Raw genomic sequence first — 21,415 nt, forward strand, 5'->3', positions numbered from 1 at the left:
CCATGGCAGAGTTTTTAGAGATGTTCTATTTTTCATGGCCATTATATGCAGCCGGAGGTTCTCATGGGAAGGCACAACTGAACACATCATTCCCTTTTTCCCTTTCATCTTTCGCTTTTGTAGTACTGTTTTGTCGTACATGTGGGTTCATACAGTCGAAACTGTGCAGTTAAGTGATGGATGCTTCATGTAGGGAGCAGTGCAGTACAGTACTTACGGACATTGACAAACTATAGATGTTGTACACCGTCAGCGGGAGTAAACAGTTGGGGATGCAGGCACTGGCATCCTCCATTAGAGACCTTTGAACCCACCACGTTCCAAAGCAGACGCACAATCACGTCACAAAAGTAGTCGACCCATATCAAGGTTTTAAAGAATAATTTATTTGACCACTTGAAAATGGACAGCCATTCATGTGGTTGGCCTAAAAAGATATTTGTGGTTTTGAATAATTCTGTTGCGTCATACAATTTTCTTTATTTCTGTTTCATAAACTAGAAAATAGTTTACAAACTGTCATTTTACACGTTCAAATACTGTACTTTTCCAATGCACATCATTTATGTTTAAACTAGGGCTGTCAAACGACTAAAATTTTTAATCGAGTTAATCACAGCTTAAAATTTAATTAATCGTAATTAATCGCAATTCAAACCACCTTTAAAATAGGCCATATTTTTCTGTAACTTATTGTTGGAATGGAAAGATAAGACACAAGACGGATATATACATACTGTACATAAGTACTGTACTTGTTTATTATAACAATAAATCCACAAATGGCATTATTAACATTCTTTCTGTTAAAGTGATCCACGGATAGAAAGACTTGTAGTTCTTAAAAGTAGTCCAATCAATGGATTTCTATGACGACATTCTAATCTATCCCGTAGTATTATATCTAGAGTAGACAGGGATATTGGTGTGTTAAGCAGGGGCACAGGGTTAATTGGGCCAGAATACGGTCGCTATTAAATTATTATTTCTGTGCAGCCCGGTAGTAAATGCGCACCGGAACCGGTCTGCGGCCCGGCAGATGGGGACCCCTGGACTAGAGTGTAGTTTTGAGCATGGACTACGGTTTTTAAGTTAACGGTTTCACTCGCTTGTTGACAACCCCCCCCCCCCCATTTTTTTCCTCCTCGGATCTTCGTGATTTAGAAGAATGACCCATTTTGATTTCAAAACGGCGAAATTTCACCGAAAGGTGGCAAGTTTGCACGCCTGTATATATCTCTGTACATATCTTACCCAAAATACAACAAGAGACACATAATTGCCACTAAAAGAAAGAAAACTGCGTGGAGGACAAATAGCACAATGTAACAGCATAAACGTTTCACAACTACTAATTCTCCCGCTAGTAGAAGGAATAACATTAGTATGGAACGGCGCTGCCCCCAAGCGGCCAGTGGCATTCCCTTCACTCTTAATGTCCATAAATGGCGTCATTGTAATCTGTTAGAGGCAATGCGTGAGCGGGTCATTCAGTGCATGCGTTAATTGTGTCAAATATTTTAACGTGATTAATTTAAAAAATTCATTAACGCCCATTAACGCGATAATTTTGACAGCCCTAGTTTCAACATATTGCCACATACACTGTATATTGACACTCCTCAGATGTCCACACTTTAAATCACCAATTAAATCTCACTGATATTTAAATAGGACCCTACAAAAACTTTTTTTTTTTTTTTAAATTCATTTAAGTGACGTTAAGTTAACAGGTAGAAATTCCAAAATGCTCCAACAATAAACGGGAGGTAACCTGGAAAAGCACGAAATTAATAGCGTAAAGCGCTTTGAGCACCTTGAAAGGTGGAAAAACGCTATACAAGTATAACACCAATAGGAAGTGAACAAAAATCTACAGAATGTATCCCAGAATTGCCCCAAAATCAACAGGACGTGACCGAAATTTAACAAGAAGTGGCCTACAACTGTCCCCAAAATCATTAGTGTACCAAAATCTACAGGAGTATACTGACCAGCATGAGAGCATTCTGATGTAATTTATCCAGAAATTGCATTTTCTAGTTATTATGAGAATTTCTTTTCGACACATCCCAATCCAATCCCTCAACAGCATTCTCCTGTCACTTATTTCTACATTGTTACATTTAATGTGACAAGTGTAAATGGAACTCAGAAATACTAAAAGAAATGATAATTTTACATATTGAGTTTGCATTACCAGCATCTTAACATTATTTCTGTTGTCCAGGTTCAGGCTCCTGTCGTTTCAGTTACTCAGACCCCAGCATCATCGTATCATACAGCCTTAACGGAAACACCAACACTTCTGACTGGATCACATTGGAGAAGATCAGGTCCCTTCCCTCTTTTTAAATAGCTGTGTGTACTTCATTTGCAAATATAGCCACCACACCTAAGTGATTCAAAACCTATAAACTGTGTGTCTTGTAGAGCTCCTACCAACAGCAGCACCTTCGTCCACCTTCTTCCAATGCCACAGAGGTCCAAGGCAGAGAATGTCCATCTGCGCTGGTCTCAGGAAGCTCCACAAGACCCCGAAGGCTATGAGTCCTGCTGGGGATTGGACAATGTATTGCTGGTCAATGCTGTCCATCAAGTTCCCCTCATGGAGGACAATCTGGACCCCCCAGACACTGCCAATTGGCTCTTTTTCCCCGGTGCTACTGTCAAAGTATGCTTACATAATTGAAGTGTCCGTACCTCACAAACGATAGCCAAACCATGATTTTTCTCAAATATGATCATCTTACACAATAAACTTTGTTTACAGCATGCTTGCCAGTCAGAGGGGAACTCTTTGTATTTCCATGGGGGTGAGGCAGTCGGGTACAACTTCGCCTCCAGCAGAGACATTGACCTGCACCGTGAAGAGGGAAGAAGCTACTGGGAAGAGGATTTTGAGAACCCACCCTCAAAGTAAGTCAAGATAATGGTCATACGCAATCACCACTTTCAACTGACTGATATTTTACAATGTCTTAAAAGCATTGACATCATTTTGTTTTCTAAAATCAGTTAGTTCTCACTCAACTGGTCAAAAATTTGAATGAGTAAAAACTGAGCTTAGAGAAGAGCAGACATACTATGCATTTTTCCGTAATTAAAATGGAAGAAATCGTCAATCAGCTGGAAACATTTGTGTGAAGCCTCAAGAAAGTGTGTCAGAAGAGCATCTATGGAAACCTAGATTTGTCATATAACACTTTGGCTTGTCATAAAGGAAAGTGTGCAAATGACACCCTATAAGCTGGAAGAGGAAGAGTTGAGGGAAAAAACTAACCTCGCTCTCAGTGAGGAGGCCGCATTCCATGCTGATGTCTAAGTAAACAAGGCTTTCGCGTCACAGGCAGTGTTTGCAAATTGAACGTTTGTGAAGCTTTGTGAATTTATAACATATTTATTAGGTACACCATGCTAGTAACGGGTTGGTACCCTTTTGCCTTCAGAACTGCCTCAATTCTTCGTGGCATAGATTCAACAAGGTGCTGGACGCATTCCTTAGAGAGTTTGGTCCATATTGACATGATGGCATCACACAGTTGGTGCAGATCTGTCGGCTGCACATCCATGATGCGAATCTCCCGTTCCACCACATCCCAAAGATGCTCTATTGAATTGAGATCTGGTGATTGTGGAGGGCATTTGAGTACAGTGAACTCATTGGCATGTTCAAGAAACCAGTCTGAGATGATTCCAGCTTTATGACATGGCGCATTATCCTGCTGAAAGTAGCCATCAGAAGTTGGGTACATTGTGGTCATAAAAGGATGGACATGGTCAGCAACAATACTCAGGTAGGCTGTGGCATTCCAACGATGCCCAATTGGGCCCAAAGAGTGCCAAGAAAATATTACCCACACCATTACACCACCACCACCAGCCTGAACCATTGATACAAAGGCAGGAGGGATCCATGCTTTCATGTTGTTGACGCCAAATTCTGACCCTACCATCCGAATGTCGCAGCAGAAATCGAGACTCATCAGACCAGGCAACGTTTTTCCAATCTTCTATTGTCCAATTTCGATGAGCTTGTGCAAATTGTAGCCTCAGTTTTCTGTTCTTTGCTGAAAGGAGTGGCACACGGCGTGGTCTTCTGGTGCTGTAGCCCATCTGCCTCAAAGTTCGATGTACTGTGCGTTCAGAGATGCTCTTCTGCCTACCTTGGTTGTAACGGGTTGTTATTTGAGTCAGTGTTGCCTTTCTATCAGCTCGAATCAGTCTGGCCATTCTCCTCTGACCTCTGGCATCAACAAGGCATTTCCGCCCACAGAACTGCCGCTCACAGGATATTTTTTCTTTTTCGGACCATTCTCTGTAAACCCTAGAGATGGTTGTGCGAGAAAATCCCTGTAGATCAGTTTCTGAAATACTCAGACCAGCCCTTCTGGCACCAACAACCATGCCACGTTCAGAGTCACTCAAATCACCTTTCTTCCCCATACAGATGCTCGGTTTGAACTGCAGGAGATTGTCTTAAACCATGTCTACATGCCTAAATGCACTGAGTTGCCGCCATATGATTGGCTGATTAGAAATTAATTGTTAACAAGCAGTTGGACAGGTGTACCTAATAAAGTGGCCGGTGAGTGTACATTACTGTATATACATATAAATATGTATATACTTAGTTTTTCTCAATTGCTTTGGTATGTTTCTCAGATCAGAATTGAAATTCTCAAAATTACTTGTTCAATCCTCACAAAATGTCGCACAAGTCGCAAAACAACATGGATTGCCTGCAAAAAACAGTTTTTTGTGCAAATTACTTAGTCTATCGCTCAAAATTAAATTTCTGTATCAATGAACATGTCACTGCTGTCAAAGTGACGAGTCCTTGTTTCATTGTGGACATACAAGAAAGTCAAATGGCTTAGTCATGCTCTCAATTGAACAGTTACTCTGGGGTAAGGCTCTGATGCTGAAGATGGTTTACGTAAGAAAATTGCAAATTACACCATTGTGTGTGATTGCATAAGACTGGACAAGATTCAGTTGACACTTTTGCTGTTTATACAATTTCCTGACAGACCATATCACTGTGATACAGAAAGCAAAAGACAGTACTGAGTATCACAATGAAAAAAACAAGAGCAAAATTAGAAATGTAAACATAAACAATCAGCACAACTAATCTTTAAGTGCTTCATGTCAGGATTTTATCCCCATTCTTTCTACACATCTTAACATTCCTCCCTGTTGGGCCACCATCCACGTCACAATGGATGTCCTCTCTTGCTATACCAAATGGAAAGAATCTTCTTGAAGGCCTTATCTGTGCATGCATCCGCTGTGATGTCACTGCATACTGCATTCATGGCATCCAGAAGAATCATCTGAGTGTGAGGCTGGCGATCATACACTTGCCATCTCCATGTGGAGAAAAATTCTCTTATGGGATTGAGTAATGGGAAGTATGGTGGGAGGAGCTCCATTACCATTTTGTTGTGGGCAGGGGTGAAAGTGGGCCGGAACGGCTCGGAACGCCGTTCCGCCATGACTTTCCCAGCCGGTATGCCGGAACGCTGGCAACTGTCAAAACCCAAAGTGTGATGGTTTATCTTTAAAGTATTGTATTTTGTCAAATGATGCCCTCTGGTGGCGGTGTTGAGTGCAGCTGGACTCTTACCTTTTATGACTGAGAACCAGACATGTCTGACATGGCTAAGTGACAGCTAAGCTCTGGTTTGGCCCACATGGGGCTGTAAGTTGTGTCTGTTGATGGACTGTATGTTTGTGTAGGCATTTGTGGTTACGTTTGGCGATACTGTTTGTTTAGTTATGTTTAGCAATTTGCCCTGAGAGAAGTGTAAATACGTTAGCATTCGTAGCATCTAAGCTAGCTGACTTTATTTTGCAGATTGGGGTGATATTATTTACTAAATTTGCATATTGGTTGTACTGGAGGAACGTTTGACGTATATCTTAATTAAAGAAAAAAATGAAAAGTAAACGTTTACATTATCTTCTCAAATAGTTAAAATTTACGTTGTTGCATTTAAGAAATGTGGGGGGAAATAAGGAGATGGAGGTTGAGGTTACTGCTGTTTTTGTTAACTTTTATTTTGCCAATCATTGAAAGAAAAACCAATTTTGAATGAAAAGCATTATTTTGTTTGCATGTGTTAGAGCAGTACTTCTCAAATAGTGGGGCGCGCCCCCCCAGGGGGGCGCAGAGCGATGCCAGGGGTGGCGCATGTGACCTCGGGGAACATGCTTTTTTTTTCTCTCGCTCTCTTTTTGCCATACTAGAATAAAGTGTACTTGCACATCCACTCAGTGGGTGGCAGTGGCGCTCTCATTTTCAAAGTGCGCGCAGTACTTTTGACGTAAGCAAGAGCACACAGACGAGAGATATGAAGAGCTGTGCGCCGTTTTCGAAAGCCGTTTTCCGGCGGCATCCGGCCGGACTCACGCAGCGCAGTCTTCTCTGGTTCTCACGTGTCCGCCCGAGACGTGCCATTTTCGGCTTGGGATCGTCACGACGACCGCCGTCACCTACGGTTCTCCCTCGGCCACCGAGAATGCGCTTTTTTCGGGCCGTTTGCCTTTTGGCTTTGACATTTAATACAGTGGTAGGTGAGGAAAACCACTGTTTACTGTGTCTAAAAATGATTATAGCGGACAGCCGGAAGCCAAATCAATTAAGACGCCACTTAAAGACATTAGACCCCAATCTCATTGATAAGCCGCTTGGTTGTTTTTCAGCGAAAACGTGCCGAATATTGCCAATAATCGTCCCGCTTTGTCAGCGTTATACAAGTAAACCAGTGAGCACTGTTAGCATGCTCAGTGGAAAATAACCCCACACTATTGCAAACTGGAGGTGCTACTGTGAGCAGCGAAAATAAAAACTGTCCTTTTGTCCAAAGACACCCCCCCCCTTCTATTCAGTTTTGTTTTTTCAGTAAAATTTTTTGGCATATTGTCCTCATGAGTTAATGTTTCTAATCAATTTGAATTTGTTATTATTTACTGATTTTATTTTTGATGATCAAATTTTAAAAATGTACCTTGAGTGTATTTTTACAGTTTGGATGTTTGGATGTGACTTTTTTTTTTTTTCCCAATTCAGGCAAATTGATGCGCGTTAAGTCTTTTCTGTTACAAACAAAACAATGTTGATAAAGTTATACTTTATAAGTTGATCTCTGTTATTTTCTGTAATAGAAAAAAATGACAATATGAGGCAGAGACGTACTTATAATAGTAATATTATAGGCAAATGATACTATTTACAGTGGCGGCAGAATTTGGGGGGGCGCGAAACATTTACGTCTTCCTTGGGGGGGGGGCGTAACAGAAAATAATTGAGAAGCACTGTGTTAGAGGAATAACTGCCTAAAGCAGTTTTATCAGCATTTCAGTGGTTTTAGGAGGTTTGATGACACACACACACACACACACACACACACACACACCCCACACACGCGCGCACACACATACAGTATATGGCGGAAAACACATTTAGGTGACTTGAAGTTCCGCTTTGAGACCCCCAATTTGGCCAACTTTCAAAATTGTCCGATATGCATGTGTGATACACCATTGGAAAGCTTAAAATCTCAATTTTCTGAGGGAGGAAAAAAATTGAACAGGAGGGCATTTAAATTTAATTAAATGTAAACAGTGAAACCCTAACTAGAGGTGAGAGCATGAAAGCATAAATATGGATGCCATGATTTTAACGAGATATTGTCGGGTACTTACCGTGTTTCTATCAAAAAACTCCATGTAGCATGTATAAGACACAGCTGTGAATGGCCACAGCCGGATTTTGGGGGGATTTCATGTGTGAAAAATGGTAATATACAAGGTTCGCTATGCAGAAATCGGAGACATCAAGGAGTGGTCAAGATTTTCTTTTTCCTATATTTCCCCAGTCTAAACGTTTTTTTTTTGTTTTGTTTTTTTGTTTTTTTTGTCTTTGTTTATATCGATTTTAATCTAATATATCATAGAAAATGCGACAGTAACAAAAAAAATACAATTAAGAGATAGTTATGAAGTAGATATCCGTGACTTATTTACGGACACCATTTTTTTCATTGGTACGTAATTTGTTTAAAAGTTTGAAATACGCGAATGAATAATTTTTTTTAAGTTTTTTTTTTTTTTTTTTTTTTTTTTTTTTACTAAATATTAGACATAACTAAATATTAGACATCAGTTAATGATTCTAAGCTAAAAATGACAGATATTTTGAATAATAAATATAATTAATTACCATCTTTTAATGGCTGGGTTGAAACAAAAGCGGTTGTGCGACGTCTGTAAAATGGGTTTCCAGGGTAAAACGGACTAATTAAAAATAGTTCGGGGGCTTAATGCACTATGAATCTGTTATGGCAACATACAGTGGGGAGTACAAGTATTTGATACACTGCCAATGAGTTTTTGTTCTATCAAACACAACAGTTCTTTTGGCTTAAAATACAGCAGTTTATTTCAAAGAGGGGTGCAAGAGCAGAAACTACTTTTTCAGTCTTGTCTGTGTTTTCCGCCATATGAATTTATTGGTAAATGAATCGATGAGTTGATTAGTTGAAAACATGTTTTGGAATCAGAGTTTGTGGTATATTTATGGTTTAAACTTTTTCTTTAAAATGGAGTTCACTGCTATCGCCGTCAGTGAATGAGGTCATTGTAAGCTCTTACCTATTACAATTATAATGATCAGAACTATTTTTACACAGCTAAACCTCTTGGGAGCTTTAAACGTAATCTTGAGGTCCTTAGGATCAATGCAGGAGCATTATTATGCCCTCTGGGTTTTATCCCACGGTGATAAAAGAACAATGTGTAAAAAGCTGTACTTAACTCCTGACTGCGATTTGTTTGAATAACCAATCTGTGTGAAGTAAGATGAGTCTTAAATGAGAGCGACTTACAAAAAGTCCAATCGGTACTAGTGATAAGCAAAGGTGCCATGTGCATGTGCACCTGTCATGTGATGTGACATGCAGGTATGTCATGCTTCTGACTGTTTCACAGACAGAAATCCATCTGTTCACAGTGAGAAACACGTACTAGCAGAGAGCCAAAGTATTGCCAGTGGCCCATGTCTAATAGTAGAGAGTAAAAAATAGCAATGTGTGTTACTCCCACAAAACAATTATCTACCCGTGCATTTTTCTACCAGATTGAGGCAAGCATGACACTAGTGTGGCTTTCCACCATCATCCTTCACTGCGGGCCTGTCACACTCGTCAGGTGTCATGGGCTCACACAGTCAGAATTGTGGTAATGATACCCACCACCAACATTATTTAACCCAATAGGACAGCCCTGACAAACACAAACAGGCACCAGCCTGCATAATATTATTTTACATTCTCGTAACGGAAGCAGAAGGGATAAGGAAACCTAGGGGAGGGTTGACACACTGAGTTAACTTCTGTCGGTGATTATGAGGATCATCTCACAACTGTGCACAAACATGTCTGCAGACACTGTACGCCATCCATCCTGGAAAAACGTAGCTTCGTAGGTTTTCCTGGTTTCTATTCAAACTGACCATTTGCGTGCTTTCCCTCAGCTGGGACATACAAGGAGCTGTCTACGGCACCCAGTGTGGTGAGATCGAGTCTGGCTCGGCGCTGGTGTTTGAGATGGACGGGCGAAGGAGAGTGTGTACGCCGTATATCGACACAACTTCATATGGCAACCTCCGCTTCCACTTTTCTATGGGTACACAACAAACAACAATCTATTATTTGACTTTAGATTCCTGAGGGTGGTCCTCTTTCTGCAGGTGGTGGTGAATGCGATCCTGGGGAGTCACATGATCACAATGTGATTCTATTTGGAAGGTCGGAAGGCAAGAGGGAACGTGTCATCCTGGACACCCTTCCATATTCTTCCTATCGGGTGAGATGCAGCCACAAATTAGATTCAGCACCTACTGTAACTTGAGTCAAGGAGGGTATTCTGGAAAATGTGTTACCCTAAACCTTATGATTGACACTTGTGCAGTAAAAAGTCTGGAACTGACAAAAATTACAGTAGTTATACAGGGTAACAGCCCAAAAACACATCATTTCTTGTTTTTTTTCCGGAATAAAAAGAGACTGGAGCTAAAACCTATTTAATATTATGTATGATGTTCTAAAAAAAATAAATATAGTAGTTGTAGCTCCAGTCTCTTTTTATCCTGACAAAAAAAAAAAAAAAATAGTGAAATGATGCTGGTATCCAGCCAGTCTTTTTTAATCACACAGACCTGTCCTCAATCTAACATAATTTACTGTCTTTTAAGTGTTCTTTTCCTCAAAAGGGGGTGTTAAAAATTGACTTTTTAAGTTTCCGCTTACATAAAGACACACATTTGAGTCTCATAACTCGAAGCTGAAAATAGAACAATTCTGACAGAAGAATATCATATAGATTATCAAGTTTATCAAGAATCAAATTTCAGCTTTTAACGCTGCTTTATTTTGAAATTATTGTATTGACCACCAAAACCTCTATAAATATAAGTTTGCGATCAATAGGGCCAAAAAAATGATGGGATCAAACCCAATTTTTCCACGAAACCAATTAGAATATAGATATGGAATTGTGCATGTGCTGGTTACTCATGTGACGGTAGCTCCTGAATAATCTTGAGCCAAATCATAATCGTTCACCTGAAAATATTTTTTCAACTTTGGTTGTGTTCTCATGGAATGACCCCGTAAGGTACCCACTACTCCTCATCTCCCCCTCTATTGTAAATCTTCCTGCGTAGACACCTGCGGTGGTTTCGGTGGCACTGCCCTCTGAGCTCCAAACACCAGCCTCTCAGATCTGCCTCGAACAGGTCTCACACGGGGGCGCCAACCGCCACGTGTGGGCCATGGATTTCATGCAGCTCCTGCCTGTGTTGCCTGGTACGCACACACATGTTGTGCAGTTTTCCATCAACCTCGGCTGCGGCTCCTACCAGCCTGCCAACAGGTGGGTTGCATTAAAAAATAGGGTAAAACAATCGTTCAACATTTTTGTTCTTAAGCAATTTAAAAAGTATTACAAGCGTTAACAGTTCCTGCGGCATGAACAGCAGCTGTGGAATATATTTACATAGCATGTAAGATATTAGGTTCTTGTTTGTTTGTTTTTTAACTAATCTGTCTTTGTCCTCAGTGTGAGTCTGGATTTTTCCACCAATCACGGTCGTTCTTGGTCTCTTCTCCACACTGAGTGTCTGCCAGAGCTTTGTGCTGGACCTCACCTGCCTCACAGTACCATCTATTCTTCTGACAACTACAGCGGGTAGGACACACAGGACTCACTGCATGTGCATGATGTCAATGTGTGATGCATTGTGTTGCATTTCTGCAGGTGGACCAGGATCTCTATTCCTCTGCCCAACGCTGCCCTGACTGAGAGCACACGCTTTCGCTGGAAACAGTCTGGCACCGGATTGGGCAACATGTGGGCCATTGACAATGGTTAGAACCATCTAAGTTATTTTGCTCCATATCCTTTAGCAGATACATTGCAATACAATAAGCTTGTGTATGAAGACTCATTTCTGTAGTCAAACCCAAATAATTATAGGAGAGCATCATTCAATTTCCATGTGTGTACTTCAGTGTATATTGGTCCAGCCTGTCTCCGCTTCTGCTCTGGGAGAGGACATTGTTCTCGCACTGGCTGCAAGTAAGTCCTTCTTCTTTAGATACTATCCATGCTGCAAAATGTATCATCCACTTAATGACTTACAGCCTACCCAGAAATATTCAAATATGTTATCTTTCATTAGTCGTCATAGTTTTCCCTTCCTCTCATCTGGACTTCTTTTATTCTCAGATGCGACCCAGGCTTCAGTGGCCCAGCCTGCGAGCTGGCCTCCCAGACATTCCCGGCCTTCCTGTCCGAGGGCTTCTCTAGCCCTCGCCTTTCCTCCTACCACAGCTTCTCCTCTCTCCGTGGAGCAGAGGTCAGTTTTGGCTGTGGGGTTCTGGCAAGCGGCAAGGCACTGGTCTTCAACAGGGACAGCAGGAGGCACCTAGTCACAGCACCGCTGGACAGCTCTCAGGCCAGGTAATTGAAGTGGTCATAACATTGTAGGATCTGATTTCTCAGGTGTCTTCACTTGTGATTGATCCAAGCGATGTTCCAGTCATTCAGCATTCACTCTCGTTTGAATCCCTCTTTCAATCATATTTAGTGTGCTCAGTGAGTGGTGGAGAGAAAAAATCTGATTACAGATGAAAGCACTGGCAGGAGAGGAAGGCAGAAAACGTTTGATCATGATGAAGTTAGAGATACTATCTTAGACAGAATATTATTGCAGGTCTCTGTGTGCCAGCGGACGAGTGTTTAAATGACATTTTCATGAATCATTAAGTAAGCATCTGCCTAAACAGACAATTGCTTCTGCTAATGAAAGTCCAGATCAAGGACAGAGAGGTGGCAGTCCACACTGCTGGCTTCAGACTAAGGATTAGATGTTATAATAAATATTGCCTACAGTAATAGCAAGATGATTATCTCTGGCCAAATAGGAATCTGAGTCTCACATAAATATAAACACAATGCATGGGTGGTGCTCTCATGTGAACTTGCTCACTTTACACTCATGCCTCTGCCTTCGCTCTTTAATTTAGTCCTCATTTATTTGATCATCTCATCTATCATTTCAATGCCCCGCACAACCTCTGACTTTGTTTATGAATTCTCCTCCTTCTTGCACAAACTTGATCAGCTTTCCCCCCTTCGTTTAATCAACTTGGCTTTCTCTGTGAATTTTATTTATATTTTACGCTGCAGTGCTAAACTTATTTCTGCTCTCATCCGATACAGATACCTCCAGTTCACCCTCCGACTGGGCAGCCGAAGTACTCTTAGCTCCTGCCCTGCCCCAGACCAGGCAGGAGAGGGTGTTCTGTTGCACTACTCCACAGACAATGGCATAACCTGGACTCTGTTGCAGCACTACGCTTACCAGGGGTTTCATGAGCCAAGGTTTGTGTGTGTATAAGATTCCAGTGGAATGGCAAGAATTTATTAGCATTCAAATCAGTAGCACTTTGTAGCTTGTGCTGACTGTATGGGCCACTGGGACCCATTGAGGCAATTAGTGCCATCTTTGTCTGCAATGAAGACTAAGTGGGGCACAAAAACAGCCAGACGGGAGAAGTATGTTCGACTTTAGTGTGTAGTCAAAGTAAGACGCTATCAATCAGTCATTATTTATTCTGCAAATTGGTTGGTTGTAATGACTTTTAAAAGGCAAATGTGCCTTGTTTTCTTTGATCATTTTCTCAGATTTGATGATTTTGAATAGCCTCAAATTGTAAGGACAAAAAATGTGATTGCTTTATTAACGCTCATCAGATTTTAAATATCTTTGCAATTTTGGAAAGCTCATCAAAAATCAATAGGGATAGCTAAAATCCTCCTTATCCAATTTTCAGTCTCAGTGCCTTGTTCTGCTGGAACGGCTCCCATGTGGCAATACTACACTTGCTTTTGAACTGTGTTCCTGTAGTGCCCTGACATATGAGGAACCTGACTTACAAGCTTTCAAAATACTAACAAACTTTCATGTCGTGGATTTTTTTGCTTTGAAATATGAGCACAAACTTGAATTACAATGAACACTGAAAGGTAGCAGCATCGGGTCAAATGATTAAATATCCTTCAAAAAGAGGCTTCAAGCTGTTAATTGACACTTTCAGTTTAGGTTTACTGTCGACAGTAACAAAAGAAAGCATAAAGCAAAGTGGTTTACATGTGGTGTATTTTCAAAAACAAAAACAAAAACATCTTGGCATCAATTTTTTACCACGTTCGTGCTATTGTTGTTACCATTGCTTATTCCCTCCTTACCAGTGTTGTAATTCGAGATCACATCACAGAAAAACATTTTGAATCACAATATTTTCCACCCTCCTGAATAGAATTGTGTCTGTTGAGCTCCCAACTGGTGCACGAAAGTTTGGTGCGCAATTCCGCTGGTGGCAACCTTACCACTCAGGACGTGGTCATGACGTTTGGGCCCTGGATGAAATCAGCATGACCTCTGTGCTTTTTAACACCATAAGTCTGGACTTCAGCAATGTATTGGATGTCACACAAAGTCTTGGTTTTTACCTTGGTCACGTCCAGCCGTACTGTCGGCATGACTGGACCCTCAGGTAGGCAAAGAGGGTTTTTATCAAGTCACATTATAAGCAGTCAGCCAATAAACACCATGATTCAGAATGGCTTTCTTCTACTATCTTGCCTTCAAGTTTCTCCGGTGAGCCCAGCCCTGGTTCCAGTATTCGCTATGTGGAGACTCAATCAATGCAGATCGGGGCCTCCTACAGTCTGCAGTTTTCACTGGTTATGGGCTGTGGTCGTGAATCGTCTGCTCACATTGACACTCAAGTCCGTCTGGAGTTCTCCACCAATCATGGCCTGACTTGGCACCTGGTCAAAGAGGTAAGGGAAAGACGGCATGACCTCTTGAAACCATTATATTAAAATGATCAACAAGTGCAGGGTGTTGTCCCCATTTTCACTGATGTCAGCAGGTATAAACTACTATGACACTGAACAGATTAAGGCCGGATAGAAATTAGATGGATTTAGAAAAAGCCTGTGGAAAGATCTTGAAGGAGCAATGAAAGACGTACTGTATTCACAATTATGAATATAAGTTTCATAATAAAGCCCCTTAGTATTGTTTAAGTAATGGGATGCTTAAAATGCAGCCATTTGTCTAACAGAAATGATCGCAGTGATTTATAATCCCTTTGCTTTAGGCAAATACATGGAAAGACTAATCTTTAAGAAGGGTTATCTTCTCACTTATGAGGGGTGACAATCTCAGGGCCAGAGTGGGACTCATTTTTAGCCCGGGAGTTTCATACCACAGACTGTCCCACTTTATATCATGGCCTACCGTATTGACATACAGTATTGTAGTAATAATCGTGCTATCAAGCGATTAAAATTTTTAATTGCAATTAATCGCATGCTGTAAATAGTTCTTGCGATTAGTAGCATTTTTTTTTCATGAAAAATTATATTTTGATTTTTAAATACACCTATTAGCAAAGTAGTTAACCAATGTGCTTACCTTACATCAAATTTAAGCCTCATTAGAAACAAGAAAAGCGTATTGCTTTACACTTGTAAAGATGAAGTAAACATGAATTTTCCCCAAATACAGTAACTTGTAAAAAGGGAGGCACAGAGGAAGAATGGTTAGCATGTCGGCTGACAGTTCTGAGATCAAGGGCTCAAGCACGGGCTCTGGGTGGATTTTATTTTGGGGGTACTAAGAGGAACTGCTTGAGATGAGCCATCACAAGCAAATTGACATATACAACTTTGTTGGTTTAATCTTTTTGTGCCCCAAAATAGTGAGTTTTGGGCGGCCGCTACAGAAGCACGAAGTGCCTGGAGCCTCCATGCTGGAGGTTTTAGTGGTGCTCTCATTAAAATTCTTTGATTCTACATGTCCATTCACAGTTTACTGTATCTCTGCATTGTAGTAATGAATGACAAGAGTGCCACATTTTGGTCTACAAAAGACAAAGTTACGTTTCGCCGGCCAAGGATATTTCACCCAGAGCCTCCGTGTGCTTTTGCCCGTGCATGCTTTTGCGTCTCGGGCGGCCAGCTGCCCAACACGTTGATAGGTTCATCGCTGTACTTTCATCCAAATATGCTCGAAAACAACCATAATGGGTCGCGCCAACAGCCAGACGGGTTCACGCATGTCACGCTGCCTCAACGTGCCTCATTTCGGCCATTAAAACCCAAAATTAAGTTTTACCAAGATCAAGGAAACAGCATGTTTCTCTCTCCTAGAGCTGGCGGCATTGAGAGCAAGTCGCGTGATCTTGAATTCAAAACTACGGGATGCTACAAGGGCTATAATTTATCACGCAAAGGGAGGTTGCGTTAATGCCGTTATTAGTGAGTTTAACTGACAGCTTCATGAAAAATGTATATAACGACCGGTCCAATGGTCAGGTCGGCCCACTGGGAAGTGTCCCGGTCATCCCGATTAGCCACTCCTGGCCTGAGTGAGATCTTTTGTGTGTGATCACAATTGTTTCCTCATATGCAATGAAGTGTATAGTCATGCGCAGGGACGAATGTTCGGTGTACATTAACACATTGTATGCGCTACTGTTGTCACTTGGCTACAGTCAAAATGAGTCAAAGTAAATGCGCAAAAAAAAAAAAAATGATCCTGGTGGTGGTAGAAAAGATATGTCAAGTCTTGTTCTCCCATTTAGGCCTGTCTGCCTGGCATGCCAAGCTGCTCAGAGTTTACCGCTGCCAGTGTTTACCACCCATCAGAGTTCACGAACTGGAGACGCATCACCCTTTCTCTGCCTCAAAAAACATGGTAAAACAATTTTCATACACCAGATGAAGTAGTAGAAATAGCAGCAGCAATCATCAACATGACTCGATTGTGTCCTTTTGGCCCTGTAATGTGACTTGTCGTCCACAATTGTTGTACTGCCATTACTCACACGGTTGACATGGCCTAACCGATTGGTATTATGAACCTATCATATCTCTGGAGATATGATGATTGCATGTGCCATCAGCCATAGGTTGCACATACATCAAAGCACATAAAGCACACAAATCATTTTGACCTTCATGCCTTTCCTACTTATAGATAAGCGTGAGCTTATCTCCTGCAGTGTGGTGAAAGGTCAAGGGGTCAAGGCTGTAATTTGGAAATATAGCGGTGGTGGTCAGAAGGGTTCTGAGGTGATTTTATTACTGCTTGTCACAGCTGTGCAGCTGGACGTACAAGCAAAAACACAATATGTATCCTTTACTATCAACACATTTGATCATGTTCTGCTTTAACTATTAATTTAATGTAGGGCTGTCAAACGATTAAAATTTTTAATCGAGTTAATCACAGCTTAAAAATTAATTAATCGTAATTAATCGCAATTAATCGCAATTCAAACTCTATAAAATATGCCATATTTTTCTGTAAATTATACAGAGGGGAGAACACTGTCAATGGGTTTGCCCATTGGCAGTGTATCAAATACTTGTTCTCCCCACTGTATAAATATTCTGTAAAATAAATTGTTGGAATGGAAAGATAAGACACAAGATGGAAATATACATTCAACATACGGTACATAAGGACTGTAGTGGGCATTTCACTCTACTGTCATTTAAATCTGTCTATGCAGTCCTCACTCCGAAGCGTGTACTTTTTCCAAAGCTAGACAGCTAGTGAACGACGCATTAATAATCAAACTTCTTCCTTTTTCATCTGATTTATTAATAAAATGGCCTCAAACCATTGTCCTCTTTAGACGTCCGTAAAACTACAAAAAAAAGTACACAAGCATTGCATTAGCATCAACATTAGCTTAACACGCTATACAGGTTCACTAAACATAAACAAAAAGCGTCTCATACAAAAAATATAACATTTCGCTTACTAACATAATATGTACATTCTTTACAACAACCATACTTACGGACAAATCTTGTCCAAGGATCATATAAGCACATTACAACGTAGGCGTCAGCCCGAGATGTCGTGCAGCCATATTGAACTGGCAAGAAAACAATAAACAATGTCACAAAGCGACCACAAGAGTTCGCTGTTAGACAGCACAAAAAGCCTTGCTGTAAAACTTACCAAAAGGCAGAATACTGTCTGAGCGGGACATGTGCGTTAATTGCGTCAAATATTTTAACGTGATTAATTTAAAAAATTTATTACCGCCCGTTAACGCGATAATTTTTACAGCCCTAATTTAATGATTTTGGATTTGATAAAAGGAGGTACTTACCATGCAAATTCTGAATGTGTCTATCTCAAATGAAACATGTCTGTGTCCCATACATGTTCAGGTCCAGCGCTACTCGCTTCCGATGGATCCAGAACTACTACGGAGAGCAGGATGAATGGGCCCTGGATGACATTTATATCGGCCAGCAATGTCCTAACATGTGCCACGGACACGGTTGGTGTGACCACGGACACTGCAGGTCAGCGTTTAAGGTCACAACATTTGGACAAATTGGATTTTTGACATGTAAGAGGCTGAAAGCTATTCTGTGGCAGGTGTGACGATGGTTACTCTGGTACAGACTGCTTGCCCTCGTCGCCACTCTCATCGAGTGTTTTCTCAGACTTTGAGTCCCAGGATGCACTGCAAGCTACTTGGCAAGAAGTAATCGGTGGTGAGGTGGTCAGCCCTGATGTTGGATGTGGGGTGGTATCATCTGGTTCATCCCTTTACTTCAGCAAGGTAAAGAATTATTGGTGTGCCATTTTTAAATAGGCTTATGCTGAAAATATCAGCAAAGTGTTGTGACAATTAGTTTCAAGCAATGATTATTTGTGAGTCACTATTTTTTTTACACATTTACAACAGTATTTCTAAAGATAGACATATACATTTTATATAGGTAAATCAAAATACAGCATTAAATGTTATATCTAATTTTTAAAGCTAAATATTAAATCTTAAATATTTAATCTGGCGGCACGGTGACAGAGTGGTTAGCACGTCCTCCTCACAGTTCTGAGATGAAGGGTTCAATCCCGGGCTGCGGCCTTCTGTGTGGAGTTGGCATGTTCTCCCCGAACCTGTGCAGGTCTTCTCCGAATACTTCGGATTCCCCCCACATCCCAAAAACATGCATGGTAGACTGATCGAACACTCTAAATTATCTCTGAATATGAGTGTGTGCCCTAATGGTTGTTTGTCTCCTTGTGCCCTGCGATTGGCTGGCAACCGATTCAGGGTGTACCCCCGCCTAGTGCCCATAGTTAGCTGGGATTGACTCTAGCACCCCCGTGACCCTCGTGAGGATAAGCGGCTCGGAATATGAATGTTTAATCTGAATCCGAGATTGAAATTTTAAAATGCTCAATCTAATCTACACATCAAATATAATTCTAAAAGTAAATACTCAATCTAAATGTTGTAAGATATACAGATAATATTTGTCTTATAGACAAATTCAAATGCCTAACCTTAGATTCCCCCCAATCCAATTAGATTGAGCATCTAGATTGAACATTTAGATCGAGATTTATGTTTAACGTTTAGATTTTGGATTCAACATTGAGATTTAAAATATTCAGATTAGGCCTGTCGCGATAACAAATTTTAGTGGGCGATAATTTATCTCATAAATTATTGCGATATTATTGCGCCCCCCCACCCAATTTACAACAACAGAATGAGAATACAGTATACTGTATACAGTGGGGCAAATGAGTATTTAGTCAACCACTAATTGTGCAAGTTCTCCCACTTGAAAATATTAGAGAGGACTGTAATTGTCAACATGGGTAAACCTCAACCATGACAGACAGAATGTGGGGGAAAAAAAAAAACAAAATCACATTGTTTGATTTTCAAAGAATTTATTTGCAAATCGTGGTGGGAAATAAGTCTTTGGTCTATACCAAAAGTTCATCTCAATACTTTGTTATGTACCCTTTGTTGGCAATAACAGGGGCCAAACGTTTTCTGTAACTCTTCACAAGCTTTTCACACACTGTTGCTGGTATTTTGGCCCATTCCTCCATGCAGATCTCCTCTAGAGCAGTGATATTTTGGGGCTGTCGTTGGGCAACACGGACTTTCAACTCCCTCCTCACCCCATGGCGTCAAAATGATAACAAGAACGGGGAGCAAAAATCCCAGAACCACACGGGGGGACCTAGTGAATGACCTACAGAGAGCTGGGACCACAGTAACAAAGGCTACTATCAGTAACACAATGCCCCGCCAGGGACTCAAATCCGGCCCTGCCAGACGTGTCACCCTGCTGAAGAAAGTACACGTCCAGGCCTGTCTGCGGTTTGCTAGAGAGCATTTTGATGATCCAAAAGAGGACTGGGGGAATGTGTTACGGTCAGATGAAACCAATATAGAACTTTTTGGTAGAAACACAGGTTCTCTTGTTTGGAGGAAAAAGAATACTGAATTGCACCATACCCACTGGGAAGCATGGGGGTGGAAACATCATGCTTTGGTGCTGTTTTCCAGCAAAGGGACCAGGACGACTGATGTGTGTAAAGGAAAGAATGAATGGGGCCATGTATCAAGAGATTTTGAGTGAAAATCTCCTTCCATCAGCAAGGGCATTGAAGATGAGACGTGGCTGGGTCTTTCAGCATGACAATGATCCCAAACACACAGCCAGGGCAACAAAGGAGTGGCTTCGTAAGAAGCATTTCAAGGTCCTGGAGTGGCCTAGCCAGTCTCCAGGTCTCAACCCCATAGAAAATCTGTGGAGGGAGGTGAAAGTCCGTGTTGCCCAACGACAGCCCCAAAGCATCACTGCTCTAGAGGAGATCTGCATGGAGGAATGGGCCAAAATACCAGCAACAGTGTGTGAAAAGCTTGTGAAGAGTTACAGAAAATGTTTGGCCACCGTTATTGCCAACAAAGGGTACATAACAAAGTATTGAGATGAACTTTTGGGATTGACCAAATACTTATTTTCCACCACGATTTGCAAATAAATTCTTTAAAAATCAAACAATGGTTTTCTTGGTTTTTTTCTCATTCTGTCTCTCATGGTTGAGGTTTAACCATGTTGACAATTACAGGCCTCTCTAATATTTTCAAGTGGGAGAACTTGCACAATTAGTGGTTGACTAAATACTTATTTGCTCCACTGTATTAATAGATCAAGCACATCCATTTAAACGCAATAAATATTTACTCCTAAATTCAAAAATACTTTTTAAGAAATCACAACTAAAAAAACAATAGACCATGCCTCTTTTAAGTAACAGACAACAATATTAGTACCGCACAGAAACACAATAAATAAAATGTCTTTTTCAAGAAAAAAAAATTGCACTTCATAACTTAAGCATTTAGGCAGATGAAAACTTTTCCCCTCATAGCTTCTGCTATGGCGTTCCATGTGTAATATTCTGATGTTTTTCGAGGCACCCTGAACCGCAAGCAATGGTGATGTTGTTTTGTTCATGTGACGCGGCAGTGCGAGACACGGACACAGCCTGCCGAGAGCCAAAGGTTAAGGAAGTGTTGTTAGCGCCACATGTTAATAAAAAACAAAGTTGTCAGCACGAAGATGCATCATCATTCCAGGTCCAGCATGGCTCTGTGTTGACAACGTGCCCCACAGTACGTCAAAAATAGGCAAAACATACCGGCTGCGCACGGCTGCGTGGCCAACTTCGTCCTGTCATAATGTGGCATTCAAAACAAAGACAAACATGCGGAGTCTGTACTCATCAGAGAAGCAGAGAGAGAGAGAGAGAGGTGGACTTGATTTGATTGAATAGTTTATCCCCGATTTTTTTTTTTTTTTTTTTTTTGCTTGTACCATGAGTTTGCGATACTATTTAATTACTGTTTTAAATTACATTACTTGCATTAAAACTCCCCGGTCATCCTCATAGCTCCTGCCATGTCGTTCCATGTGTAATATTCTA

The 21,415-nt window shown here is 41.0% G+C and overlaps 1 protein-coding gene across 4 annotated transcripts in view; it reads left to right on the plus strand.

Moving 5' to 3' along the window:
• reln (reelin) overlaps window positions 1–21,415 on the plus strand; it is a 241,463-nt gene that overhangs the window by 129,191 nt on the left and 90,857 nt on the right. For all 4 annotated transcript variants that reach the window (XM_057835942.1, XM_057835943.1, XM_057835944.1 and 1 more), the window contains exons 9-24: window positions 2,231–2,336; window positions 2,434–2,674; window positions 2,774–2,919; window positions 9,542–9,693; window positions 9,758–9,873; window positions 10,733–10,941; window positions 11,128–11,256; window positions 11,326–11,435; window positions 11,580–11,646; window positions 11,797–12,030; window positions 12,793–12,954; window positions 13,893–14,129; window positions 14,226–14,418; window positions 16,230–16,342; window positions 17,836–17,973; window positions 18,050–18,236. In XM_057835942.1, the coding sequence (XP_057691925.1) occupies window positions 2,231–2,336; window positions 2,434–2,674; window positions 2,774–2,919; window positions 9,542–9,693; window positions 9,758–9,873; window positions 10,733–10,941; window positions 11,128–11,256; window positions 11,326–11,435; window positions 11,580–11,646; window positions 11,797–12,030; window positions 12,793–12,954; window positions 13,893–14,129; window positions 14,226–14,418; window positions 16,230–16,342; window positions 17,836–17,973; window positions 18,050–18,236 (2,540 nt within the window). The remainder of the gene's footprint in view (window positions 1–2,230; window positions 2,337–2,433; window positions 2,675–2,773; window positions 2,920–9,541; window positions 9,694–9,757; window positions 9,874–10,732; window positions 10,942–11,127; window positions 11,257–11,325; window positions 11,436–11,579; window positions 11,647–11,796; window positions 12,031–12,792; window positions 12,955–13,892; window positions 14,130–14,225; window positions 14,419–16,229; window positions 16,343–17,835; window positions 17,974–18,049; window positions 18,237–21,415) is intronic.

The sequence above is a fragment of the Corythoichthys intestinalis genome, chromosome 5, assembly GCF_030265065.1.
Source record: "Corythoichthys intestinalis isolate RoL2023-P3 chromosome 5, ASM3026506v1, whole genome shotgun sequence".
Classification (NCBI taxonomy): Eukaryota; Metazoa; Chordata; class Actinopteri; order Syngnathiformes; family Syngnathidae; genus Corythoichthys; species Corythoichthys intestinalis.